Here is a 27789-nt window from a genome sequence, read left to right on the forward strand (position 1 = left end):
ATATTGTGATTCTCTTACCACATCATGAAATGTTCTTCTACATCACCATTAAAAATTCTTTTTTTTTTTTTTTTTTTTTTTTTGAGACAGTGTCTTTCAAAAGTGCAGTTCTGAATCAAGGCAGCCTTGAAGTCTTGTTATTATGGCGAGCCCTCCAGTGCCAGGAGAACTGAGGTAGGAGTAAACTCAGACCAGCCTTTGAAATAGAATGTGTGAGGCCAGGTGCAGTGGCTCATGCCTGTAGTCTCAGCACTTTGGGAGACTGAGGTGGGTAGATCACTTGAGATCAGGAATTTGAGACCAGCCTGGTCAACATGGCGAAACCTCGTCTCTGGTAAAAATAAAAAAAATTAGCTGGGCGTGGTGGCAAGTGCCTGTAATCCCAGCTACTTGGGAACCTGGGAACCGTGGAGGTTGCAGTGGCCCGAGATGGCGCCACTGCAGCTATTACTCAAGTTTGAAAATACTAGAAGTTGCCAATATATATTTTTTTCATTGCCAGACTTGTCTGCAATTTGTACTGGATCTGATAGAGAAACCATTTCCATGGGTCTATATGAAAATGTGGAGCCGGGGGTAGTGGCTCACGCCTGTAATCCCACAACTTTGGGAGGCCGAGGCAGGCAGATCACCTGAGGTCAGGAGTTCGAGACCAGCCTGGCCAATGGGGTGAAATCCCGTCTCTACTAAAAATACACAATTTAGCCAGGTGTGGTGGCACGTACCTGTAATCCCAGTTACTTGGGAGGGTGAGGCAGGAGAATCCCTTGAACCCAGGAGGTGGAGGTTGCAGTGAGCCGAGATAGCGCCACTGCACTCCAGCCTGGGCAACAGAGCGAGACTCCATCTCAAAAAAAAAAAAAAAAAAAAAAAGAGAGAAAATGTGGGTGCGGGGAACGATTCTATGGTTGTCTGTTCTTTTCCAGCTGGCCAGCAGTGGTAGCCAAAAAGTGACAGGATGCTGATGAAAAACATTGCAGACGTGAAGAAAAGAAAAAGTTGATGGAATTTTGCACATGTATCTGACAGTTCACCCATCCAAACTTTTATAAAGTGCTGTAAAGTTGTTGTAGTAAGGGTTGGGCATGGTGGTTCATGCTTGTAATCCTAGCACTTTTGGAGGCCACACGCAGGAGAATCGCTTGAGCCCAGGAGTTCAAAACCAGCCTGGGCAATATAGTGAGACTTCATCTCTATAAAAAAGTTAAAAACCTAGTAGTGTATGGTGGTTTGTGCCTGTGGTCCCAGCTACTAGAGAGGCTGAGGTGGAAGGATAGTTTGATTCTGGTAAGTGGAGATTGCAGTGAGCCAAGATGGTGCCACTGTGCTCTAGCTTGGGAGACAGAGCGAGATTCAGTATCAAACCCCCTAGCTAGAGGATGCTAGCTAGGTGACGCTGAGTCAATAAGGAAGGATTTGGTTACATCTTGGGACCTAAGGCACAGAGATGAATGTCCCAGCTCAAGGCTGCCCCAGCCATTCAACTCCTTGCTTCCTCTCTTGGTGGACCTGTCAATTCTTGCAAGTGTCAACCAGCTGTCTTGCCCACCTAGCCCTATAGTCATACCTTTCTATCCTTTTGGTGATCTCCACTCCATCAAGAAGTGGCTCTGCACATTCTATTTCAACTGACTTTTTTTTTTTTTTTTGAGACAGAGTTTTGCTCTATCACCCAGGCTGGAGTGCAGTGGTGCAATCTTGGCTCACTGCAACCTCCACCTCCCGGGTTCAAACGATTCTTCTGCCTCAGCCCCTCAAGTAGCTGGGATTATAGGCATGCATCACCACACCCAGTTAAGTTTTTTGTATTTTTACTAGAGATGGGATTTCACTGTGTTGGCCAGGCTGGTCTCAAACTCCTGACCTCGGGTGATCCGCCTGCCTCAGCCTCCCAAAGTGCTAGGATTACAGGCATGAGCCACCGCACCCAGCCTGCACGTTCTATTTCAAAGGCTGATCTAAGGTAACTCCTGCCTCAGATCTCCTGGCACTGGAGGGCTTGCCGTAATATCAAGTCCCCAAGGCTCCCTTGATTCAGAAATCACTGAGGCAGCAGCACCTTGTACAGATATTTCTCAGCCTTCACTGTGCGTAAGAATTGCTCGGGGCCCTTGTTTAAAAAAAAAAAAATCAGTGTCCTGGACTTGAAACCCAGTAAGTCTGGATTGGGGTCTAGGAATCAACATTTAACAGAAGCAGGCATTTTTGGCCAGGCACAGTAGCTCACACCTGTAATCCCAGCACTTTGGGAGGCTGAGGCGGGAGGATCACTTGAGCTCAGGAGTTTAACACCAGCCTGGGCAACTAGACCCCTGTCTTTACAAATAAAAATAATTAGCCAGGCCTGATGGTGCACACCTGTGGTCCCAGCTACTCAGGAGGCTGAGGTGGGACGAGCACTTGAGCCCAGGAGTTTGAGGCTGCAATGAGCTATGATCACAGCACTCCACTCCAACCTGGGTGACAGAGTGAGGCCAGTCTCAAAAAAAAACAAAAAGCAGGCATTTTTGATACAATATTTGTATGTATCTGCTTAAGACAGTCGGTTTGCTTCCAAAGACTAAATCAAACTTCCACCAAACTCCTTTTGGCATAGACTGAGTCCAGAGCAAGGAGATCAGATGGGTTTACATAGACAATGTAACAGTCAGATTTACCTCTTCTCTTTCCCAGCCAGCATGGGACGATGTGGGGGTGTGGGGGGGTGGGGGAGTGGCAATCTACCAAATATCTCTCTTCTTACAGGAACTCACAGAGGAAGACAGATTGGTCCAACAAACCAGTATTATGCAAAGCTCATCCAAACCCTCTGATTTCCTTAACTTGGCTAAGAAAAAGAGGAAGTTCTCCGAGTGACTCACCACTGTGATTCTACTATGCCTTCTGACCCCGTCTTGGACTTCGTTTGGGAGAATGTGGAGCCATTTGAACAGGCTCCTCTTCTGGAGCATGTTTTCTTCTGTCACTTGTAAGCCCCCCTCATCATTCTGAGGCTCGAACCTCCAAGCCAACGCGTCATGTGGAAAGTGAGCTTTATCGTGTTCCTTTTCTGTTTCAGGTAGAAAAGCTGTATTGGACTGTGAGGCAATGAAAACAAATGGTAAGTTTCGTTTACTTCTTTCTTATTGAAACCATTTTCACTGAAGTGGTGAGACAGTCTGATTGCAACATAAGCGTCCATTCAAAAGTGTTTCTGAGCTTTTATGAACAACCAAAGAACAGTCTTTTCAATTATCTATCATTTAAAATAAAATGATTTTAGGGAGGGGATTGCAGCATTTTTTTCTGAGACTCAGTGAGAAAAATAATGAAATTTGTTTTCACAATGAAAGTTTTCTAACTTTCCTTGTTATTGTTGTTTTATGGTTGTTGTGTTTTAACTAGAAAGCCAACACACAGGCTGGGTGTGGTGCCTCAGGCCTGTAATCGCAGCACTTTAGAAGGCTAATGGGGTAGGATTGCTTGAGCTCAGGAGTTTGAGGCCAGCCTGAACAACATAGTGATACCTCGTTTCTTAAAAAAACAAAACAAAATAAAAAAACCCACAGAATTATTGTGAAATAATTCAAGCAACACTAGAAATATACATTGGGAAGTGGTCTAACCTCTGGTTCTACTAGTTACTAGCCAGCAGCCTGAGCTCATGACATACCCAGTTTGACCTTAATTTCTTTCTTTCTTTCTTTCTTTTTTGAGATGGAGTCTCAGTCTGTCGCCCAGGCTGGAGTCAGTGGTGCAATCTCGGCTCACTGCAACCTCCGCCTCCCAGGTTCAAGTGATTCTCCTGCCTCAGCCTCCCGAGTAGCTGGGACTACAGGCGTGTGCCACCAAGCCTGGCTAATGTTTTGTATTTTTTGTAGAGACGGGGTTTCACATTGTTAGCCAGGATGGTCTCAATCTCCTGACCTCGTGATCCGCCCGCCTTGGCCTCCCAAAGTGCTGGGATTACAGGCGTGAGACACCGTAATTTATTTCATCTGTGAAGTGGGCTAATAAAAGCACCTACCTGGTAGGCTAGTGTGCAGATCAAATGAGACAATCCCTGCTCCTCGTCACAGTGCCAGGCATATGGTAAACCATCTGTAAGTGATAGCCAAGGTGGTGGCTGTTACTGTATAAAATGTAAAAGTTCTGTTACAATCCTCCTCCAATCCTTCTCCCCTTCCTACTTCCAGAAGCAGCCGTTATCAACAGTCACTTTATATTTGTTATCTTTTTTTGTTTGTTTGTTTTTGAGACAGAGTTTCACTCTTGTTGCCCAGGCTGGAGTACAGTGGCACAATCTCAGCTCACTGCAACCTCCGCCTCCTGGGTTCAAGGGATCCTCCTGCCTCAGCCTCCCGAGTAGCTGGGATTACAGGCACGTGCCACCATGCCTGGGTAATTTTTGTATTGTTTTTTGGTAGAGACGGGGTGTCATCATGTTGGCCAGGCTGTTCTTGAACTCTTGACCTCGTGATCCTCCTGCCTCTGCCTCCCAAATTGCTGGGGTTACAGGCATGAGCTACCACACCAGCCTTAGCTCCTCTTTTTCAACAGCTGCATGGTATTTTAAGACTCGGCCATGATTCGTTTAACCATCCTTATTTATTGCTCCGCTTTTTGGGGGCAATATAAACAATGCTACAATAAACATCCTTGTACACAACGTCCTTTGTGGATGCATGAGAGCTTGAAAGCATCTCTGTAGAATGAAATTCTAGAATTGAAATTGCAAGGTCAGAGGGCATACACATTTAAATTGTTACAGACCCTGCTAAGTTGCCCTCCCAACAAGGCTGATCGTATCCTATCAGTCACCAACGGTGGGTGAGTTTCCCCACCCACTCCCCAGTGGTGGATATAATCACTTTTACTTTTAAATTTTATTTAGGGTTTTTTTTTTCTTTCTTTCTTTGAGACAGAGTCTCTGCTCTGTCGCCCAGGCTGGAGTGCAGTGGTGCGATCTTAGCTTTCTGCAGCCTTGACCTTCCAAGCTCAATTGATCCTCCCACCTCAGCCTCCTGAGTAGTGCCATACAGGTACGCACCACCATGCCCAGCTAATTTTTGTATTTTTAGTAGAGACAGGGTTTCACCATTTGCCCAGGCTGGTCTCGAACTCCTGGACTCAAGAGATCTGCCTGCCTCAGCCTCCCAAATTGCTGGGATTACAGGCATGAGCCACCATGCCCGGCCAATCATTTTTAAAATTTGTGCGAATCTGATGAGTGAAAAATGATATCTCAGTGTTGTTTTAATTTGCAGTTGCCTCATTACTTGTGAAGTTGAGCATCTTTTTCATGTTTACTGGCCACAAAAGCTCTAGCATTCCTATATAAAAAAAACTTAGGCATGGCTATTTGGTTGGAAAGGTAGTTTAGGTCTTGTCTTAAAGTTGAGTTTATATGGCGGGGCACAGTGACTCACACCTGTAATCCCGGCACTTTGGGAGGCTGAGGCAGGCAGTCACTTGAGGTCAGGAGTTCAAGACCAGCCTGGACAACATGGTGAAACCCTGTCTATACCAAAACTACAAAAATTAGCTGGGCATGATGGTGTGTGCCTATAGTTCAGCTACTCAGGAGGCTGAGGCAGGAGGATCAGTTGAGCCTGGAAGGTGGAGGCTGTGGTGAGTCAAGATGGTGCCACTGCACTCCAGCCTGGGCAACAGAGTGAGACTCTGTCTCAAAAAAAAAAAAAAAAAAAAGGTTGAGTTTATATAAGACTGAGAAAATGTTAATTGTCCAGATCAAAGAGTGGGAGGAGAGTTTATTGCATTTTTAAAAGCATTTTCGAAGAGTCTAAATCTGTCTTCCACCCAAGCCATCCATTGGTCCCAGCTATGGTTTTTTTTTTGTTCTGTTTTGTTTTTTAAAAATTAGAGACGAGGTGTCACTTGTTGCCCAGGCTGTTCTCGAACTCCTGACCTCAAGTGATCCTCCCACCACAGCCTCCCAAAGTGCTAGGATTATAGGCGTCAACCACCACACCCAACTTCAAGAACTTTGTATTTATTATCATTTTTATTTTTATTTTTTGAGGTAGTCTCACTCTGTCACCCAGCCTGGAGTGCAGTGGCATGATCTTGGCTCACTGCAACCTCCGCCTCCCTGGTTCAAGCAATTCTCCTGCCTCAGCCTCCTGAGTAGCTGGGATTACAGGTGCCCACCACCATGCCGGCTAATTTTTGTATTTTTAGTAGAGACAGGGTTTTGCCATGTTGCCCAGACTGGTATCAAACTCATGGCCTCAAGTGATCCACCTGCCTCGGCCGCCCAAAGTGCTGGGATTACAGGCGTGAGCCACCTTGCCCGGCCAGGATCTTAACAAGGACTTTTTCTTGTGTCATTTTGTTTTTCAGAATTCCCTTCTCCGTGTTTGGACTCAAAGACTAATGTGGTTATGAAGGGTCAAAATGTATCTATGTTTTGTTCCCATAAGAACCAATCACTGCAGATCACCTATTCATTGTTTCGACATAAGACACACCTGGGAACCCAGGATGGAAAAGGTGAACCTGCGATTTTTAACCTAAGCATCACAGAAGCCCATGAATCAGGCCCCTACAAATGCAAAGCCCAAGTTACCAGCTGTTCAAAATACAGTCGTGACTTCAGCTTCACGATTGTCGGTAAGTAGAGTGCCTGTTCCTTGGAGCCCCTATAATTTATAGGGTGCTTTCTGGTTCTATGAGGGGCTCTCCATGATCCTTGTGAACACTTAAGAACCTGCAAAGTATGTTACTGCGAGCTTTATTCTTTTTTTATTTTTTATTTATTTTTAGACCTGGTCAACAGGAAGTATCTTTTAATTTTTTAATTTTTGAGATCTCTATTCTTTTTTTTTTTTTTGAAACAGAGTCTCACTCAGTTGCCCAGGCTGGAGTACAGTGGTGCAATCATGGTCTACTGCAAACTCCACCTCCTGGGTTCAAGGTATTCTCCTGCCTCAGCCTCCCAAGTAGCTGGGATTACAGGCACCCATCACCACGCCTGGCTAATTTTTGTATTTTTACTTGAGACGAGGTTTCACCATGTTGGTCAGGCTGGTCTCGAACTCCTGACCTCAGGTGATCCGCCCGCCTCAGCCTCCCAAAATGCTGGGATTACAGACGTGAGCCACCATGCCCAGTGAGTTCTCTATTCTTAATCATTCCGTTTCACCTTCTCTTTCAAAGACTTTCGACCATGTCAGATAATAGTCTTATATCTTTAGGCAAAAGTCTTATATCTCAACAATAATTGTTGAGGTCTTTTCTAGAAACTTTATTCTGTGATTCCCATTGTGTGGGCAAAAATCACTTTTTTTTTTTTTTTTTTTTTTCTGAAGCCTTGGGCCCCTCGGAGAGGGTCTTCAAAGCCCCACGCCTTTCCCACCGCTTCCTTAGTGTCAGGGGCCCCATCCGCTAGCACTCTTCCTGCCTAGCCACATCTCACTACTTCTGTGTTTTTCTGTCCCATTTTCCTACCCCAAGCCTGTTACTGCCTAGCATTAAGGGCCTCATCCGTGAAGGTGACCTTGATAATGGACTCCTGTGAGAGGAGAGAAGGCTTCTAGGTAACACATGTATGTTATACCTGGAGTCTTCAAAGCGTAGGGACCCTGACTTCCTGATAACTCTTGAGGGGTCCTCTATGTCTATGCTATCCAGTACGGTACTGTTTAAATTTATTTGTTTGTTTTGTTTTATTTTATTTCTTTTTTTTTTTTGAGACGGAGTCTCGCCCTGTCACCCAGGCTGGAGTGCAGTGGTGCGATCTCAGCTCACTGCAACCTCCGCCTTTCGAGTTCAAGCAATTCTCCCACCTCAGCCTCCCGAGTAGCTAGGATTACAGGCATGCACCACCATGCCCAGCTAATTTTTGTATTTTTAATAGAGATAGGGTTTCACCACGTTGACCAGGCTGGTCTTAACTCCTGACCTCAGGTGATCCACCCACCTCAGCCTCCCAAAGTGCTGGGATTACAGGCGTGTGCCACTGCTCCTGGCCAACATTTATTTATTTAATAGCCTATGTCACCCAGGCTGGAGTGCAGAGGCTACTCACAGGCAATCAAAGCCCATTGCAGCCTCAAACTCCTGTTCTTAAGAGATCCTCCCACCTCAGCATCCTGAATAGCTTGGATTACAAGCATGTGCCATAATTAAATTCAAGTTAATTAAAATTAGATGAAATAAAAAATTTCCCTCCACAGTCTCAGTTACATTTCAAGGCTTTGATAGCCACACCTGTAGCTGGTGGCGGCCACATTGGACAACACAGATGTAGACCATTCCCATCATCACAGAAAGTTCTACTGGGTGACATTGCTGTAGCTCAGTGATTCTTAGCTTTTTAGGTTATAACTGTCTTAATAATCCAATGATAGCAATGAATATCTTCTCCAGAGAAATGCTCATAAAACTACATATACAAATTTCTGCATAAGGTTTTAGAGAATGCTACGGACTCCAGGTTAGAACCAATTATCTTGGCCAGGTGCGGTGTCTCACAGGTGTAATCCCGGCACTTTGTGAGGCTGAGGCGGGAGGATCACCTGAGCCCAGGAGTTTGAGACCAGCCTGGGAACTATATGGAGACTGTGTGTCTACAAAAAGTTAAAAAATATATATATGTAGCTGAGTGTGGTGGCGTGCCTATAGTGCCAACTACTCAGGAGGCTGAGTTGGGAGGATTGCCTCAGCCCAGGAGTTCAAGGCTGCAGTGAGCTGTGATTGCACCACTGCACTGCAGCCTGGGTGACAGAGAGAGACCCTGTCTCAAGAAAAAAAAAAATCCCAATGATCTTTGGACATAAACTGAGTATATTCCTTGTGAAAGGAAAAGGAAGAAGGAGGGGGAAAATCCCTGCAAACATGGTACTAGAATACGATGGATATGTGAGGGCAGGAACACAGCTGATGGTATTCTCTAGTGGTCAGACTCCTGCTGTGCTCGGCAATAAGCCCATCAGTTCATATGTTTTTTGTGCACGACCTTCCTGCAATTTGTTAGGGTAATTACACAGTCCAGTAATAAAACTATCTTGGTAGATTATAAAACTGTATCATCTTCAGTTAGGCCAGATCAATAGGCACTACTGAGTACCTACTCCATGCAAGCAATTGTACTACTGGGTTTTTAATGAGGCCTAAAACATAGTGTTGTCCCCAACCCAGTAAGGGTTGAAACTATGAGCCATAAACACAAATTCATTAATCACTGATTCTCTCATCAAAAAAAAATTTTTTTTTTTTGAGATGGATCTTGCTCTGTCGCTCAGGCTGGAGTGCAGTGGCACCATCTCGGCTCACTGCAAGCTCTGCCTCCCGGGTTCACACAATTCTCCTGCCTCAGCCTCCCGAGTAGGTGGGACTACAGGCGCCTGCCACCACGCCTGGCTAATTTTTTTTTTTTTATTGTATTTTTAGTACAGACGGGGTTTCACCATGTTAGCCAGGATGGTCTCAATCTCCTGACCTCGTGATCTGCCCACCTCGGCCTCCCAAAGTGCTCACTCATCAAATGTTTAAAGAGAACACAGGGCCGGCTGCGGTGGCTCACGCCTGTAATCCCAGCACTTTGGGAAGTTGAGTGGGGGCAGATCACTTGAGGTCAGTAGTTCAAGACCAGTCTGGCCAACATGGTGAAACCCTGTCTGTACTAAAAATACAAAAATTAGCTAGGCATGGTGGTGGGCACCTGTAATCCCCAGCTACTTGGGAGGCTGAGGCAGGAGAATTGCTTGAACCTGGGAGGTAGAGGTTGCAATGAGCTGAGATCGTGGCACTGCACTCCAGCTTGGGTGACAGAGTGAGACTCCGTCTCAAAACAGAAAAGAAAGTAAATAAAAAAAAAATTGTTTTTAAGTGTGGACTCTTGAAGTCAGTCCCAACTCGGCCATTTACTAGCTGTGTGACCTTGGGCAAATTTCTCAATCTCTCTGAAGCACAGTTGGTTCATCTGTGGAATGGGCATGATACTATCCACACTACAAGACTGTCGTGAAGGTCAAATGAGATCATGTGAATGGCACGCCTGGCACATGATAGATACTTAACAGCTTTTCTTCCTTTCCTATAATACTGTCTTATTAATGCATTATATATATATATAATAAAATGTATAGCTGGGTTTTTCTGTTAGGTCATAGAATAGGCTATGATCTAACAGAGTGTAGCAGACCCATTTCCTGTTGAGAATTTCTCTTGAATCTAGTTAGCAGGGTTACTTCCTGCTCTTTGGAGGAAGTGAAAGATAATTGTGCAGCTGAGTTCTATAAATAAAAGTACAGTTGGAGAAAACGATATTTTTGGGGCTGGGCATGGTGGCTCACACCTGAAATCCCGGCACTTTGGGAGGCTGAGGTGGGAAAATCACTTGAAGCCAAGAGTTTGAGACCAGCCCGGGCAACATAGTGCGACTCTGTCTCTACAAAACATTTAAAAATTAGCCAGCAGTGTGCACCTGTAGTCCCAGCTATAGAGGCTGAGGCAGGAGAATCACTTGAGCCTGGGAGTTTGAGGTTACAGTGAGCTATAATTGTGCCACTTCACTCCAGCATGGTTGAAAGAGCAAAACCCTGTCTCTGAATAAATAAATACATTGAAAAGAAAATGATATTTTTGGATTAAAAAAACCCACTGTAAATTTACAAGGATTGAGAATAAAAGCACTTCTTGGGCCGGGTGTGGTGGCTCCTGCCTGTAACCACAGCACTTTGGGAATTCAAGGTGGGAGGATCACTTGAGGCCAGGAGTTCAAGACCAACCTGGCCAACATGGTAAGACCCTATGTCTATAAAAAATAAACATAAAAAAGCACTTCTCAGCTTCATACTTAGAATTGGATCATTGACAAAATTATATTCATTATTAACAATAAATAGATTGTGAATTCTAGGAAGGGCAAGCTTGCACCCCAATTCCTCAAAGCAGAGAGATGCCCTCCACTCTCTGGCTTTCTCAGCACTCAGCTGAGAACCTCGGCTAACAACACACTGCACGGGGTTGGCCACATGCCCATTGGCCTTTCCCAGTGGGCCGTGAGCTTCTTGACTTCTCAGGAAGGGGGTCGTTCATCTTGGTTCCACAGCCTGGAGTGGAGTAAGGGTTCCACTCATATTTGTGGTCTGACACCCAGTCTGTTTATCCTTTTCATGTTCACTTTCATTCTTCCAGACCCAGTGACTGCCCCAGTGCTGAACATTATGGTCATTCAAACAGAAACAGACCGACATATAACATTACATTGCCTCTCAGTCAATGGCTCGCTGCCCATCAATTACACTTTCTTTGAAAACCATGTTGCCATATCACCAGCTATTTCCAAGTACGACAGGGAGCCTGCTGAATTTAACTTAACCAAGAAGAATCCTGGAGAAGAGGAAGAGTATAAGTGTGAAGCTAAAAACAGATTGCCTAACTATGCAACATACAGTCAACCTGTCACCATGCCCTCAACAGGTAAGAGCGACCTGAGTTCTTTCAGCCAGGTCTGAACTCACTTCCAGAAACTGCAGCTGCTCCTCTGCCCACCCATTTCCCACCATGGCCACCTGACCTTCCAGGTCCTTCTGAAGGTGCATTTGTCAAGGTAGAAGGACAGAAGGAAAACTAGGTCGTGTGCAGTGGCTCACACCTGTAATCCCAGCACTTTGGAAGGTTGTGGCTGGCAGATCACTTGAAGGGTCTCTTTGGTAGAGTCCATGCAAACTCTCATGGGGTTGCTTTCTGCCATAAAGGAACCACAGAAAGGCCTAGAAGCTGGAGCAGGAGGGGGACTTGTGGCAAAACTTTCTGCCCTGCCCTTCCAATTTGCATCTGTCTTATAACTGCCAGGTCTTTTGGTTTTCTTTGTTTTTTCATCATTTTTATGTCTGCCTTTCTTTCTTTTCCTTCCTTCCTTCCTTCTTGTATGCCTGCCTTTCTTTCCCTTCCTTCCTTCCTTCCTTCTTTCTTTCTTTCTTTTCTTTTCTTTTTTTCAGAGTGTCACTCTGTTGCCCAGGCTGGAGTGCAGTGGTGTGATCTCAGCTCATTGCAACCTTTGCCTCCCAGGTTCTAGAGATTCTTGTGCCTCAGCCTCCTGAGTAGCTGGGACTACAGGCACCCGCCACCACGCTTGGCTAATTTTTGTATTTTCAGTAGAGATGGGTTTTCACCATGTTGGCCAGACTGGTCTCGAACTCCTGGCCCCAAGCGATCTGCCCACCTCGGCCTCCCAAAATGCTGGGATAACAGCTGTGAGCCACTGTGCCTGGCCATCTTGTACTGATTTCTAATACCATGCCCTCCTGCTTGGCTGTTTATTGCTCCACTGCTAATGATGGTGGGTCCAGACTCCTGCACCACCCTTGGCTCAGGGCAAGAGAGGCCTCTGGCCAAGCCCTGTGTTTAGTGGGCTCTGGTCTGGTACCTCCAGGCTATGCACCTTCCCCTAGGCTGAGGGGTTCAGGGAGCCGTGGGGATGCAGCCACCTGGACCCTATACTCCCACTTTTCTGCTCCACACTCTAGGTACCTGGACCAAAATCCCCTGCCCAATCAGATCAGAAGCCATTTCCAGGGCCTGTACCAGTCTCTCCCCCAGCTCATCCTCCCGAGGGTGGCCCACAGTGAGGGTATGAGCATCCCTGAACCTGAGCCAAGGGAGCTGTTTATGGAGGGTGTGGATGGTGTTTGTACATGTGGGCTGGGGCGTCCACGTGCATGCAAGGCCCCTTAGGGTGTAGGTCAGAGCCTAGGTCGGGAGCGGGGCAGCCCGGGACTTCAGTGGGTTCTGTCCATGCTGCCACGTCCTGATGCCAAACTCTGGAAAGTCTGAGAATTCCAGATTCAAACCTGACCTTCCAGGTCCTTCTGAAGGTGCATTTGTCAAGGTAGGAGGATAGAAGGAAAACTAGGTCGTGTGCAGTGGCTCACACCTGTAATTCCAGCATTTTGGAAGGTTGTGGCTGGCAGATCACTTGAGCCCAGGAGTTTGAGACCAGCCTGGGTAACACGGCAAAACCCCTGTCTCTACAGAAAATAAAAAAATTAGCCGGGTGTGGTGGTGCATGCCTGTGGTCTCAGCTACTCAGAGGATGAGGTAGGAGGATTGCTTGAGCCTGAGAGGTCGAGGCTGCAGTGAGCTGTGATCATCGTGCCCTGCATTCCAGCCTGTGTAACAGAGCGAGACCCTGTCTCAAAGAAAAAAGAAAAAGAAAAAGAAAGAAAAGAAAAACTAGGTTAGCAAAGGCACAAGGCACACTTGGACATTGACCACTTCACCCAGCCAGGTCCTCAGAACAGAGCCCACGCCCTGGTATTCAGTGAGTGTGGTCTAACAAGTGAGGCAGCCTGCTGGAGTCAGGCACTTGGCTATGAGTCACAGCCCTTCCATTCACTGGCTGTGTGACCTTAGGAAAGTCATTTCACCTCCCTGAGCCTTACTCACCTCATCTATAAAATGGGAGTGATGCCAATGGGATAAATAAGGCAACACAGGTGAAGTGCCTAACACAGTGTCTGGCCTGCAGCTAAAACTCAACAGCTGGCAGTTGTTTGGATGACACGAAACATGCTGCCAGGGCTCAGGGCCTTGCCCAGTAAACACCCAGGCTTTTCTGGTGCTCATGACCCCAGAAATGTTGCTGGTATTTGTCCTGTTAAATTCTGTGCTGCTTTTCTCTTCTTTGGGTGGCCCCTGTGGAAGATGTGCTTGGTCATGACTTTTTAAACTTTATTATTTTTATTTTATTTTATTTATTTATTTATTTATTTATTTATTTATTTATTTATTTGAGATGGAGTCTCACTCACCCAGTCTGGAGTGCAATGGCACGATCTCGGCTCATTGCAACCTCCGCCTCCTGGGTTCAAGCGATTCTCATGCCTCAGCCTCCCAAGTAGCTGGAAATACAGGCACGCGCCACCAGGCCCAGCTAATTTTTATATTTTGGGTAGAGACGGGGTTTCACCGTGTTGGCCAGGCTGGTCTCAAACTCCTGACCTCAGGTGATCTACCTGCCTTGGCCTCCCAGAGTGCTAGGATTACAGGTGTGAGCCACTGAGCTCAACCTATTTTTATTTATTTATTAACTTATTTATTGAGACAGGGTCTGGTTCTGTCACTCAGGCTGGAGTGCAGTGGCACAATCATAGCTCACTGCAGTCTCCACCTCCCGGGCTCAAGCGATCCCCCTGCCTCAGCCTCCTGAGTAGCTGGGATCATAGGCATATGCCATCACACCTGGCTAATTTTTATTTATTTATTTATTTTGTAGAAACAGGGCCTCACTATGTTGCCCAGGCCGGTCTCAAACTCCTGGCCTCAGGCAATCCTCCCACCTTGATCTCCAAAAGTGCTGGGATTACAGGTGTGAGCCACCACGCCCAGTCAAGAACTTTATTGACTAATAAGTCCCGTGAGTTTTAGATGTCATGACCATTTGGGAACCTGGGTGCATAGTACATTGGTTAACTTGGGAGACATCACCTTTTCTAAAACACTTACTGGCTTAATGTCATTGGAAAAGAAAATGCTATGGTCACCAATGGATGCGGTCTTCTTCCAGGCGGAGACAGCTGTCCTTTCTGTCTGAAGCTACTACTTCCAGGGTTATTACTGCTGCTGGTGGTGATAATCCTAATTCTGGCTTTTTGGGTACTGCCCAAATACAAAACAAGTAAGTTCTTTTAGTCGCTTTACCACCTGTTTTCCCGTGGGTTTGGGATACAGACAGCAGGACAGAGGGTGAGGAGAAAGAGAAAAGGGGATTGGAAATAGAACAGGGAGAAAATGAGAATAGGAGGAAAACATGAGAAAGGGGGGCGGGAATGGAATAGACTTCCTGAACGGTTCATGCAGAGGGTAATTCTTTCTCCAGGGAAAGCCTTTTCTGTTTGAGGGCAAGCAGAGCTGGCTTCACAGACGTGCAGCCTGTGCTGTCACACAGCGCCCTGTGCCAAGAAGAACTCCACATTTGGTATTTGTTTATTTATTTATTTATTTTTGAGACAGAGTTTTGCTCTTGTTCCCCAGGCTGGAGTGCAGTGGTACGATCTCGGCTCACTGCAGCTTCCGCCTCCTGGGTTCAAGCAATTGTCCTGCCTCAGCCTCCCAAGAAGCTGGGATTACAGGTGTCCGCCACCACACCCAGATAATTTTTTGTATTTTTAGTAGAGACAGGGTTTCACCATGTTGGCCAGGCTGGTCCTGAACTCCCAGCTTCAGGTGATCCACCTGCCTCAGTTTCCCAAAGTGCTGGGATTACAGGTGTGAGCCACTGCTCCCGGCTGCATCTTGAAATTCTTCATAATTTTTTGTACGCTCTTTTAAAAATTGTTAATGGTGGTAAAATATACATAACACTAAATTGGCCACTTTAACCTGCTTAAATGCATAGTTTGGTGGCATTAAGCACGTTCCCATTGTCATGCACCCTTCTCCACCATCCATGTCCAGAACTTTTTCATCTTCCCAAACTGAAACTCTGTCCCCATTACACACTAGCTCCCCATCCCCTCTTCCCCCGGGCTCTGCCAACCACCATTCTGCTTTCTATCTCCATTAGTTTGACTCCTCTAGGCACCTCATGGAAGTGGAAGCATTTGTCCTTTCATAACTGGCTTATTTCACTTCGATTAATGTCCTCAAGTTTCATCCATGTTGTCATATGTGTCAGAATTTCCTTCCTTGATAAGACTGAAGAATGACCCATTGTACATAAATACGCCACACTTTGTTTATCCATTTATCCCCCATGGGTACCCGGGTTGCTTCCACCTTTTGTCTATTGTTTAATAATGCTAGGAACGTGGGTGTGAAATTATTAATGTTTTTAAACAAGAGGCCCTTTTCCTTGTATGACTGCTTGTGAAAGATGTCCTTGGTCATGACTTTAAGAACTTGTGTTCCTTTTTTTCTCTCTCTCTCTCTTCTTTTTTTATTCTATATTAAATGGAGACGGGGCCTCACTATGTTGCCCAGGCTGGTCTCGAACACTTGGGCTCAAACAATCCTCCCACCTCGGCCTCCCACAGTGTTGGGATTATAGGCGTGAGCCACTGTGCCGGGCCAAGAACTTGTGTTCTTAATTAAACACAAGTTTAAGGCCTGTGAACAGTGTTCATTTCGCACTGGGCGCTGCAAGTGGTGCGGCTGCTCCTGACTGCAAGTGCCTCAAGCGAGAGCTTTGCCTTGCGTGACTCTAGATCTGCCACATACATAGGGGAGGGTCAGTGCATGAGGACAAACAAGCGTCATCCCATTAGCACAAAAGACACCTTCAAAAGGTTTACAATTGTTTGGAGCTGGAAGTATTAAAAATATTAGGTTGGTGCATAAGTAATTGCAATTTTTGCCATACTTTTATGGCAAAACCCACAATTACTTTTTTTTTTTTTTTTTGAAATGGAGTCTCACTCTGTTGCCCAGGCTGGAGTGCAGTGGTGCAATCTCGGCTCACAGCAGCCTCTGTCTCCCTGGTTCAAGCGATTCTCCTGCCTCAGCCTCCTGAGTAGCTGGGATTACAGGCACCCACCACCATGTATTTTTAGTAAAGACAGGGTTTCACCATGTTGGTCAGGTTGGTCTTGAACTCCTGACCTCAGGTGATCTGCTCGCCTCAGCCTCCCAAAATACTGGGATTACAGATGTGAGCCATTACGCCCGGCCCACAGTTACTTTTGCACCAACCTAATATATACATATTTTTTATTTCTACGTTTCTATGCTTTCTAGATTTTCAATGTAAAAGTATAATCTATTCTACTATAAGATTTAAAAAAAAAACTTTATTAAACACACCAGACTCAAAAAAACAGAAACAAAAAAGCATCATTTCTCTCTTCCCCACCTTAAGTGCTACATCCAGCAGAAAACTTGTCAATGTTATTAGAAGCCTCAGTTACAGCTTTTTAAAAAAAATGTTTTTTAGAGACGGGGTCTCACTGTGTTGCCTAGGCTGGTCTTGAACTCCTGGACTCAGGCGATCCTCCCACCTCAGCCTCCCAAAGTGCTGGGATTACAGGCATGAGCCACTGCACTCAGCCCAGTTACTGCTTTTCATTCCTCACGTCTTATGGCCACCACTGGTTAAGCCTTCAAAGTGGTTTTTTCATTTGGCACACGAGTGCAGAAGGATATGAAGATTTACACAAAAGACAGTTTGGGTCTCAGCACTGGCCCCCATCAGCAAGCTGAGGGCTGTTGGACAAGCCCCTCAGGCTGTTGCTTCTGAGCCTCAGTGTTCTGAGTTGTGGAATGGGCCATGGAGATATTGTCAGAACTGGCAAGAGAACCAATTGAGAACCATCTTCAGAGAGTCACAACTCAGAGAAGTCAGGGACTCAGTTGACATAAAACTTGAACACAGAGGTCACAAGTTATACATCTGATGCATCTTTAAGATTTTATTTTATTTCATTTCTTTTTTTTAGAGATGGGGCTTCACTGTGTTGCCCAGGCTGGAGTGCAGTGGTGCCACCATAGCTCACTGTAACCTCCCACCTTAGCCTCCCTAGTAGCTGGGAATACAGGTATGCACCACAACTCCTGGCTAATTTTTTTTTTTTTTTTTTTTTGAGGCAGAGTCTCGCTCTATTGCCCAGGCTGGAGTGCAGTGGCACAATCTCTGCTCACTGCAACCTCTGCCTCCCAGGTTCAAGCGTTTCTCCTGCCTCAGCATCCTGAGTAGCTGGGATTACAGGCGCCCACCACCACGCTAGGCTAATTTTTGTATTTTTAGTAGAGATGGGGTTTCACTATGTTGGCCAGGCTGGTCTTGAACTCCTGACCTCGTGATCCGCCCACCACGGCCTCCCAAAGTGCTGGGGCTGGTGAGCCACCGCGCCCGACATTTTTTTTTTTTTTTTGAGACAGGATCTCACTTCCATCACCCAAGGCTGGAGTGCGGTGGTGCAATCATGGCTCACTGCAGCCTTGACCTCCCAGGCCTCCTCCTGCCTCAGCTACCTGAGTAGTTGGGACCACAGGCGCGCACCACCATGCCTGGCTAATTTTTTTTTTTTTTTTTTTTTTTTTTGTAGGTTTCACCATGTTTCCCAGGCTAGTCTTGAACTCCTGGACTCAAACCATCCTCCTGCCTCAGCCTCCCAAAGTGCTGGGATTACAGTTTTTTTTTTTTTAATTACAAAATTCTTTTTAGAGACAAGGTCTCACTATGTTCCCCAGGGTGGTCTTGAATTCCTGGCTTCAAGTGATCCTCCCACCTCAGCTTCCCAAAGCACTGGGATTACAGGCGTGAGCCACTGCACCCTGGCCCATATCTCATATGTCTTAAAAACATGTTTCTCCTTCTTATAAAAAGTCCAGGTTCTTGCAAAAGTGATATTAATATTTTTGATTACTGGCTGGAGCTACAATAGAATTCAGTGAGGCTGGCCGGGCACAGTGGCTCATGCCGGTAATCCCAGCACTTTGATCACCTGAAGTCTGGAGTTTGAGACCAGCCTGGCTAACATGGTGAAGCCCCGCCTCTACTAAAAATACAAAAAATTAGCCAGGCATTGTGGCACATGCCTGTAATCCCAGCTACTCAGGAGGCTGAGGCAGGAGAATCGCTTGAAACCAGGATGCGGAGGTTGCGGTGAGCGGAGATTGCACCATGGCACTCCAGCCTGGGCAACAGAGCAAGACTCCGTCTCAAAAAAATACAAAAATTAGCTGGGCATGGTGGTGCACAACTGTAATCCCAGCTACTCGGGAGGCTGAGGCAGGAGAATCGCTTGAAACCAGGATGCGGAGGTTGCGGTGAGCCGAGATCACAATAGTGCCACTGCACTCCAGCCCAGGCGACAGAGCGAGACTCCATCTTAAAAAAAAAGAATTCAATAGGCCATTTACACTCTCTTGAAGATATTACAAAGCTTCCACAGACTATTCTCTTCAGCGAAGGAAAGAAAATAAGTCTGGCTAGTTCAGGCATAATCTGATAGGCAAAGCATGTTCCTCTGAAGACCAGGAAAATAAATCAGAACAGCCCCTGGCTTGGAGGAGCGGTGTCTAGACTCCCTGTTGAGTCTATAGTTTTCCTTTGTTAGACAACAGTTTGGGCCATTGGAGCAAGTCACTCTCTGTTTCAGAACTTTGAGGGAATTCTGCTCCTTGGCCGAGGAGATGAGAAAAATGTGGCTGAATTGGTTTAATTTGATGATTCCTACCAATTTACGTAGGAAAAGCTATGAGAAATAATGTGCCCAGGGACCGTGGAGACACAGCCATGGAAGTTGGAATCTATGCAAATATCCTTGAAAAACAAGCAAGTAAGAGAACTTTGTTGCGTGTTTTGGGTGGTTTCAGGTTTTTGTCTTTTTATTTTGTTAAGGTTGTACAGACATACGGGAGTGGGGGGTGGAGCAAAAGGGATAGAGTTCAATGTATATTGATGCCCAGTCCCACTTTCTAGGGGTAATAACCAGTTTTTTAAATCCTTCCACAGATATTCTGTGTGTATAATAAACAAATGGTAGTGATTGTAGTATATTGTAGGTATGACTTTCTACACCATGATTTTGTTTTTTTTTCATGTAACAACATATCTTGGAGATTTTTCACATCTGTTCAGAATGATCCACACTGTGTTTCACAGTCTTTCACGGTCACCTCTCAAAGCAGGCATTGCATATTGCTTTGCAGTAAACAAGACCCAGTGCCTCGGCTGATGTATTAGTCCATTCTCATGCTACTATAAGGACATACCTGAGATGGGGTAGTTTATAAAGGAAAGAGGTTTAATTGACCCACAGTTCCGCAGGGCTTGGGAGGCCTCGGGAAACTTACAATCATGGTGGAAGGGGAAGCAAACACATCCTTCTTCACAAGGCGGTAGGAGAGAGAAGAATGAGAGCCAAGGGAAGGGGGAAACCCGTTATAAAACCATCAGATCTTGTGAGAACTAACTCACTGTCACTAGAAGAGTATGACAGAAACCACCCCCATGATTTAATTATCTCCACCTGGTCCCTCCCATGAGATGTGGGGATTATGGGGACTACAATTCAAGATGTGATCTGGGTGAGGACACAGTCAAACCCTATCATCAGCTGACAATGGAACAATCCCAGCCTACATGGCCACATTCCAGACGCATTGCTGAGCAATTTACCGACCTTTTCTAACACAAACGCCACCAACCCCCAATTTATGTCATTCTCATTTTACAGAGGAGGCATCTGTGCCAGAAGTGGGATCCAGGCCGTGTGTTTCCACAGCCCAAGATGGTGAGCATGTTCTGCAGAGTCTATTCCACTGCCCTCATGCGCTTAGAAATTCACATAATTGGCCCAATAATTCCTATTCCTTATCTTTTGCCCAGAGGGCAAACACTCCCAGGAGCTACAGTATGCCACCCCCGTGTTCCAGGAGGTGCCACCAAGAGAGCAAGGTGAGCCACGGGTTGGGATAAGAGGTACTGGTGAAATGAGACAGGTGGTCCCTCTGATGTCATTATATTCAGGGGCTTCAGGAGCCCGTTAATGGGGTGGATGGGAGCAATGCAGGCACACTGCAAGGAACCAATGGCAACCAGCACCCCAGCTCCTAAAAAAATCTCATCAGGAGATGGAGGGTGAGGAAGAGGGAAAGATGTGGTGGGGGAATGTCATAGAAAAAAAACCCAGAGAGGAGGATACAGGATCACTACTCAACCATTTCCTTCCTTCCTTCCTTCCCTCTTTCCCTCCCTCCCTCTCTCCCTTTCTTTATTTTTTTCTTTCTTTTCTTTCTTTCTTTCTTTCTTTTTTTTCTTTCTTTCTTTTCTTTCTTTTCTTTCTCTCTCTCTCTTTCTTTTTTTCTTTCTTTTCTTTCTTTCTTTCCTGCCTTTCTCCTTTTTTTTTGAGACTCTCACTCTGTTGCCCAGGCTAGAGTGCAGTGGCACAATCTCAGCTCACTGCACCCTCTACCTGTTGGGCTGAAGCAGTCCTCCCACCTCAGCCTCCTGAGTAGCTGGGACTACAGGTGTGCACCACCATGTCTGACTAATTTTTTTTTTTTTTTATAGAGACAAGTATCTTGCTATATTGCCCAAGCTGGTCTTGAACTCCTGGGCTCAACCAATCTTCCTACCTCAGCCTCCCAAAGTGTTGGGATTACAGGCATGAGGCATTATGCCCAGCTAACATTTTCAAGAATAAATTATTTAACACAGCCCAGGAAAAAATTAGTTAATACCTGGTTCTGTCAGGCCACCCAGCTACTAGAAATAGGATTTTTAAAAACAGCCTTGCTGGTCACATATCCTAAGTAAATTATTTTCCCTCTTATATTTCAGAAGCCTGTGATTCTTATAAATCTGGATATGTCTATTCTGAACTCAACTTCTGAAATTTACAGAAACAAACTACATCTCAGGGTAAGATGCTTTTTATGAAGCTGATTTCCATGAACAAAAAGCAAACTTGAGGCTGAGGCAGGTGGATTACTTGAGGTCAGGAGTTCGAGACCAGCCTGGCCAACATGGCAAAAACCCCATCTCTACTAAAAATACAAAAATTAGCCAGGTGTGGTGGTGTGTGTGTGTAGTCCCAGCTACTCGGGAGGCTGAGGCAGGAGAATCACTTGAGCCCGGGAGGCAGAGGTTGCAGTGAGCCAAGATCGTGCCACTGCACTACAGCCTGGGCGACAAGAGCGAGACTCCATCTCAAAAAAAAAAAAAAAGAAAGATATTGATATTCATTGATGTTCATGATTTAGCTAGCCCTCCAGATTTAGCTAATGCCAAAGGTGTGCCTTGATGTGCTGCCTTTCCCGGTCATGTTCCAGGGAGAGAGCCCACAGAGTTGAGTTGTGGGGGAGGGAGAATGTTTTAGTCCCCTAGGGCTGCTGCCACAAATGACCACAAGTTGGTGGCTTAGAGCAACCATTTCTGTAGAGCCGTGCTCCCTCCAAAAGTTGTGGGGAGGACCCTCCTTGCCTCTTCCAGCTTCTGGGGCTCCAGACATTGCTGTGGTTGCCTCCCTTCAACTTCTGCCTCTGTCTTCACGTGGCCTCTTATATTCTCTCTTGTCTCTCTCTCTCTTTTTTTTTTTTTTTTTGAGATGGAGTCTCACTCTGTTGCCCAGGCTGGAGTTCAGTAGCACGATCTTGGCTCACTTCAATCTCCATCTCCCCAGTTCAAGCGATTCTCATGCCTCGACCTCCCGAGTAGCTGGGATTACAGGTGCCCGCTACCACGCCCAGCTAATTTTTGTATTTTTAGTAGAGATGGAGTTTCACCATGGTGGCCAGGCTGATCTTGAACTCCTGACCTCAGATGATCTGCCTGCCTCGGCCTCCCAAAGTGCTGGAACTACAAGCCTGAGCCACCGTGCCCGGCCCTGAATCGCTTTAGTAAATAAAGGGTCTCCCAGAATAAATTCATCTGAACATGCATCCTTCTCTGAGCCTTCTGACTCTTCAATATTCTGCTCACACCTGTCTGGCATCTCCATGATCTTTTCCACTGGTCAGCACTGTCCAATAGAAATATAATGTCAGCCACATGGGCACTTGTCACTCTTTCTAGCAGACACAATAAAAAAATGAAAAGATGGCCGGGCACAAGGGCTCACGTCTATAATCCCAGCACTTTGGGAGGCCAAGGTGGGTGGATCACTTCAGGTCAGGAGTTCAAGACCAGCTTGGCCAACATGGTGAAACCCTGTCTGCACTAAAAATACAAAAAAATTAGCTGGGCGCAGTGGCGGGCACTTGTAATTCCATCTACTTAGGAGGCTGAGGCACGAGAATCGCTTGAATCTGGGAGGCGGAGGTTGCAGTGAGCCGAGATTGCACCACGGCACTCCAGCCTGGGCAACAGAGTGAGACCCTGTGTTAAGAAAAGAAAAGAGAAAAGAAGAAAAGAAAAGAAAAAGGAAAAGGAAGGAAGGAAGGAAAGAAAGAGAAAAGAAGAGAAACTGGTGAAATGAATTGGAATAATATATTTTATTTAACCCAGAATATCCAAAATCCTATCATTTTAACAAGTACAACTACCCTATTTCCCTCAGAATGTAGCATTGCCTCTGGTTTGCTGTGGATCCTGAATTGGACCACTCAGCTGTAGAGTCCTGTGGGATCCAAGCTTCAAGGAGACCCATCATGCATGTTTAGGGCCAGTTCCAGGTGTCCTTGACATGACACTAAACCTCCATTTCTTTTTTTTTTGGAGACGGAGTCTGGCTCTGTCGCCCAGGTTGGAGTGCCATGGTGCGACCTTGGCTCACTGCAACCTCCGCCTCCCGGATTCAAGCGATTCTCCTGCCTCAGCCTCTCAAGTAGCTGGCATTATAGGCGTGTGCCACCATGCCCGGCTAATTTTTGTATTTTGTAGTAGAGACAGGGTTTTGCCATGTTGGCCAGGCTGGTCTTCAACTCCTGACCTCAAGTGATCCGCCCACCTCGGACTCCCAAAGTGCTGGGATTACAGGCGTGAGCCACCTCGCCTGGCCCTCCATTTCCTTATCTAGTCTTATATCCACGCTCACCACCTCAGCACGCTCAGACCCACGCTGCTGTGGGCTCCTCTGGCTCCTGGAAGAGTGCGTCCGCAGATGCTGCAGTCTTTGTGTGGCTCAGCAATTGCCACTCACATCAGGAACTGCCTTTACCCTGTCAGGCTCCACTGAGACCCGACCCTGGTTATTAAGCTATAGGGGAGACAAGGATGGATCTTAAAGAAGACAAGCAAAATGTAGTGAAGCAAATAGAATGGTGGTTCCTGGGGGCTGGGGGCAGGGGACAACAAGGAGTGACTGGCTAACAGGTACAGCATTTCAGTTTGGGAAGACAAAAAAGTTCTGGAAAAAAGATGGAAGGTGGTGATGGTTGCACAATAATATGAATTTTGTTGTTGTTGTTTTTTGAGACAGAGTCTCTCTCTGTTGCCCAGGCTGGAGTGCAGGGGCACGATTTTGGCTCACTGCAACCTCTGCCTCCCGGGTTCAAGCGATTCTTGTGCCTCAGCCTCCCAAGTAGCTGGGATTACAGGCACCCACCACCATGCCCAGCTAATTTTTGTATTTTTAGTAAAGATGAGGTTTCACCATGTTGGCCAGGCTGGTCTCAAACTCCTGACCTCAAGTGATTGGCCTGCCTTGGCCTCCCAAAGTGCTGGGATTACAGGCATGAGCTATTGCGCCCAGCAATATGAATGAATGTTTTTAATACCATTGATTTACACACCTAAAATTGGTTAAAATGGTAAAAAATTTTATGTTATGTATAACTTACCATAATAATTTAAAAAATATTGTGAAGCACCTGCCTCTTGTGAGGTCTTCTAATAAGAGGGGCTGTTCTCCTTCTCAAGAGCGCTCGCGGGCATTGGGAGTTTCATATTCTCAAATGTCCACATCCCAAGGCCTACCCCGCCCCTGTCAGTGTCAGAAGTTAGCAGAGCAGAACTGCTAGATGTGCTCACTCCATCTCCTCCATGGTTGGCCCACCCTTTCGATCAGATCCTGGAATTGGCTTTCAGCACAGCCTTCCAGCTGGCTGTGATAAATGAGAGTGGCTTAAACCCTGTCATCAGGGTTTCACAGCTTGCCCTGAACCCGTAGCCTCTCATTTTCTCCTTGCAAATCTTCTAAGGCAGCTAAGAGAAGCCAATTAACTTCACAATCCACATAATTAGCATTGCCCCAAACCTTTCAAGTGCTGGAATGCTGGCGTCCACTAGTGCCTCATTTCTTTCTAAACCTCATTCCACATGGCAGGGGAAGGTCTTAGGAATTGTGGAGCTGTGGCGTTCTAAGGGTTCTCACTGCCTACCTATCACCAGCAAGGGAGTCCTTGTTGCCATCCATCTCTAGGGGGTAATTTTGTTCCCTGAGGCTGCTTTCTAGGGACTTCTGGTCCCTTGTTTTATCCTGGACCAGACCTGAAAGCAGAGCCTGAAATAAGGCCTTCTATGCACATCATTTATGTAGGAGGTAGCCCTAGGAAGCAGGCCCAATGCGCCATGGGAAAAACCAGTACCAGGGTGTTTTGCTGAGTTGAGCACTGTGGTGGGCAGCTGGACGTGAGCCCACTGGAATCTTCTGAAGAGCCCAAGAGCCTCTTCTCAGTATTGTCCACTTGAGGATTGATAGTGAGAGGCATTTATCCATTGGTGTCCAACGCTCACTGGTTGAGGATCACCCCAGAAAGCGACACCTCCCCCACTTCTAGACTAGCATGTGGGTATTCCAAGCAGGCTTACCTCAGTGTCTCACCCCAGGCACTGCAAACACCCCAGGACAGAAAGTGAACATGTGTATTTTGCAATTGAAGCAAGACACTATCAGTGCAAAGTGAGTAGACCCTCAGATGCTGCTGGGTCAGAGGGAAGGCCCAGGGATATGACACAGGACACAGAGGTGGCAGATACACCACCTCCCAACATTTCCTCTACCACAGCAACTAGAACAATGGCAACAATAGGGGTGGGTGTGGTGGCTCACGCCTATAATCCCAATACCCTGGGAGGCCAAGGCAGAAGGATTGCTTGAGCCCAGGAGTTCAAGACTAGCCTGGGCAACTTGGCGAAACCCTGTCTCTACAAACATATTTGTATGTGATTGAACAAGTAGAACAATGGAACGGAAAGTCCGGATGTAGTTCTAAATATATACAGTAACTTAGTATAGGATAAATATGGCATCTTAAATCAATGGGGAAAAGATGGATTATTCAACATATTGTAAAAACTTGAGAATCACATTAAAAAAGTTGGACTCCTACCTCATTCTTTACAACAAAATTAATTCTGATAGATGTAGTCACAGAAGAGCTAGAAGAATATGCGGGGGATTTAAAAATAATCTTGAAGTGGGGAGGACTTTTATAGGTATGACTCACAACCCAGAAAACATAAAGGATTGTTAAATTTAATTAGATAAATCATTTAATTAGATGAAACATTTAAAAATTACATTTAGAAATCATAAACTAAATCCAAAGAATAACTAGGGGCCGGGCGCAGTGGCTCACGTCTGTAATCCCATGGGGCAGGTGGATCACCTGAGGTTGGGAGTTTGAGACCAGCCTGTCCAACATGGTGAAACCCCGTCTCTACTAAAAATACAAAAATTAGTTGGTGTGGTGGCACATACCTGTAGTCCCTGCTACTGGGGAGGCTGAGGCATGAGAATTGCTTGAACCTGGGAGGTGGAGGTTGCAGTGAGCCAAGATCGCGCCACTGCATTCCAGCCTGGGCGACAGAGCAAGACTCCATCTCAAAAAAAAAAAAAAAAAAAAAAAGAATAACTAGGGAGAAAACACCATGATGTGTTGCATAATAACATTTCAGTCATTCATGGACCAAATATAAAATGGGGTCCCATAAAACTATAATACCGTGTTTTTACTGTACCTTTTCTATGTTTAGACACATTTAGATACACAAATACTTACCATTGTGCTACAATTGCCTAGTGTTCAGTAGCATGCTGTACAGGTTTATCCCTAGGAAGAATAGACTATCCCACACACCCTAGGCGTGTAGCAGGCTATGCCATCTAGGTTTGTGTGAGTACACTCTATGCTGTTCAAACAGTGACCTCCACTGTTACGCGAAGCATGACTGTATTTTGAGCCCAGGTCTCAGATATTGTATGAAGTTTCATAATATTATGAGCTTTTACAAATCATTAAGAGAAAGACCAATAATCCAGTAGAAAACTGGGAAAAGGTGGCATCTGCAGGGTAACACCAGGGCAGCACAGAAATCTTGCTGGGATGAGGAGCTGCAAACATGTGTGGTCGACTTTTTGGCCTTCTGCCTCTTCTACTCTCAGGGATGGGGGATTACGACCTAAAGAAGTTGTCTTTTCTCAGTGTTGCTTCTCCCTAAGGATTTAAAGGGGAGACCTGGCCAGAGGAATGATCAACAGTGGATTTGTGATGACTGGAGCTCATTTCCTTCTTTCTCAACTGTCCTGGAAGGAAATGGACTAGTGCCTTACCTCTGACTCTTCGGCAGCACACACCCACCACCAGAGACAGTAACTGAGATCTGCAGTAGCACAGAAACTTACAGGTTAGAAAAATTAGACACCTAAGGATTTCATGACTCCAGACCTGTTTCCTTAGCATAATACCACACCAGTAGGAGAAATACAACTTACGAAATTTCTTTGTAAATAAATTCTATAACATTTTGGGTAAAAATTTATCATAAAAAAATTATTAAAAGCAATTGGGTTGGAAGGAAGTTCTGTCAAAATACAATCCAGGTGTGCAGTTCTCTGATAAATTTAGCAGTGGTTACTACTGAGGCAGTCTCAAAAAAAAGTGTAAGAGGACTTTAAGGGGTGATGAAAATTTTCTACATTGCCTTTGTGGAGATGGTTATACATTTGTCAATACTCATCAATTTGTACATTTAAAAGAGGTAAATTTCTTGTATGTAAATTGTATCTTAATAAAACTGATTAAAACAGACATACAAACCCCAGACCCTCTGCAGTCCTGAATTTGAATAGAAAATATTGGTGTGAACTCATAATTTATTTTTTATTTGTTATTATTATTATTATTTTGGAGATGGAGTCTCACCCTGTTGCCCAGGCTGGAGTGCAGTGGCGTGATCTTGGCTCACTGCAACCTCTGCCTCCCAGGTCCAAGCAATTCTCCTGCTTCAAACTCCCAAGTAGCTGGGATTACAGGCGCCTGCCACTATGCCCAGCTAATTTTTGTATTTGTAGAAGAAACGGGGTTTCACCGTGTTGGCCAGGCTGATCTTGAACTCTTGACCTCAAATGATCCACCCACCTCGGTCTCCCAAAGTGCTGGGATTACAGGCGTGAGCCACCGTGCCCGGCCTTGTTTTTTATTTTTTTTGAGACAGGGTCTTGCTCTGTTGCCCAG

At 45.8% G+C, this 27789-nt stretch overlaps 1 protein-coding gene across 18 annotated transcripts; it reads left to right on the forward strand.

The window, feature by feature from the left end:
• The first annotated feature begins 86 nt into the window (after window positions 1–86).
• MILR1 (mast cell immunoglobulin like receptor 1) lies at window positions 87–27376 on the forward strand. Of its 18 annotated transcripts, none has more exons than XM_054671491.2 (12): window positions 87–174; window positions 927–1287; window positions 2746–2968; window positions 3059–3100; window positions 6343–6612; window positions 11143–11427; window positions 14516–14626; window positions 19137–19226; window positions 20127–20183; window positions 20279–20347; window positions 21233–21313; window positions 22163–22330. In XM_054671491.2, the coding sequence occupies exons 3-11, from the start codon at window positions 2914–2916 to the stop codon at window positions 21283–21285; spliced, it is 1032 nt and encodes a 343-aa protein (XP_054527466.1). In that variant the 5' UTR covers window positions 87–174; window positions 927–1287; window positions 2746–2913; the 3' UTR covers window positions 21286–21313; window positions 22163–22330. The 18 variants fall into 18 exon arrangements, with proteins under 18 accessions (XP_054527466.1, XP_054527467.1, XP_009431346.3 ...); XM_054671492.2 differs by having other exon boundaries at window positions 91–174; window positions 22160–22330; XM_009433071.5 differs by lacking the exon at window positions 927–1287 and having other exon boundaries at window positions 91–174; window positions 22160–22330.
• The last annotated feature ends 413 nt before the right edge of the window (window positions 27377–27789 follow it).

This window comes from Pan troglodytes, chromosome 19 (assembly GCF_028858775.2).
Source record: "Pan troglodytes isolate AG18354 chromosome 19, NHGRI_mPanTro3-v2.0_pri, whole genome shotgun sequence".
NCBI classification, from domain to species: domain Eukaryota; kingdom Metazoa; phylum Chordata; class Mammalia; order Primates; family Hominidae; genus Pan; species Pan troglodytes.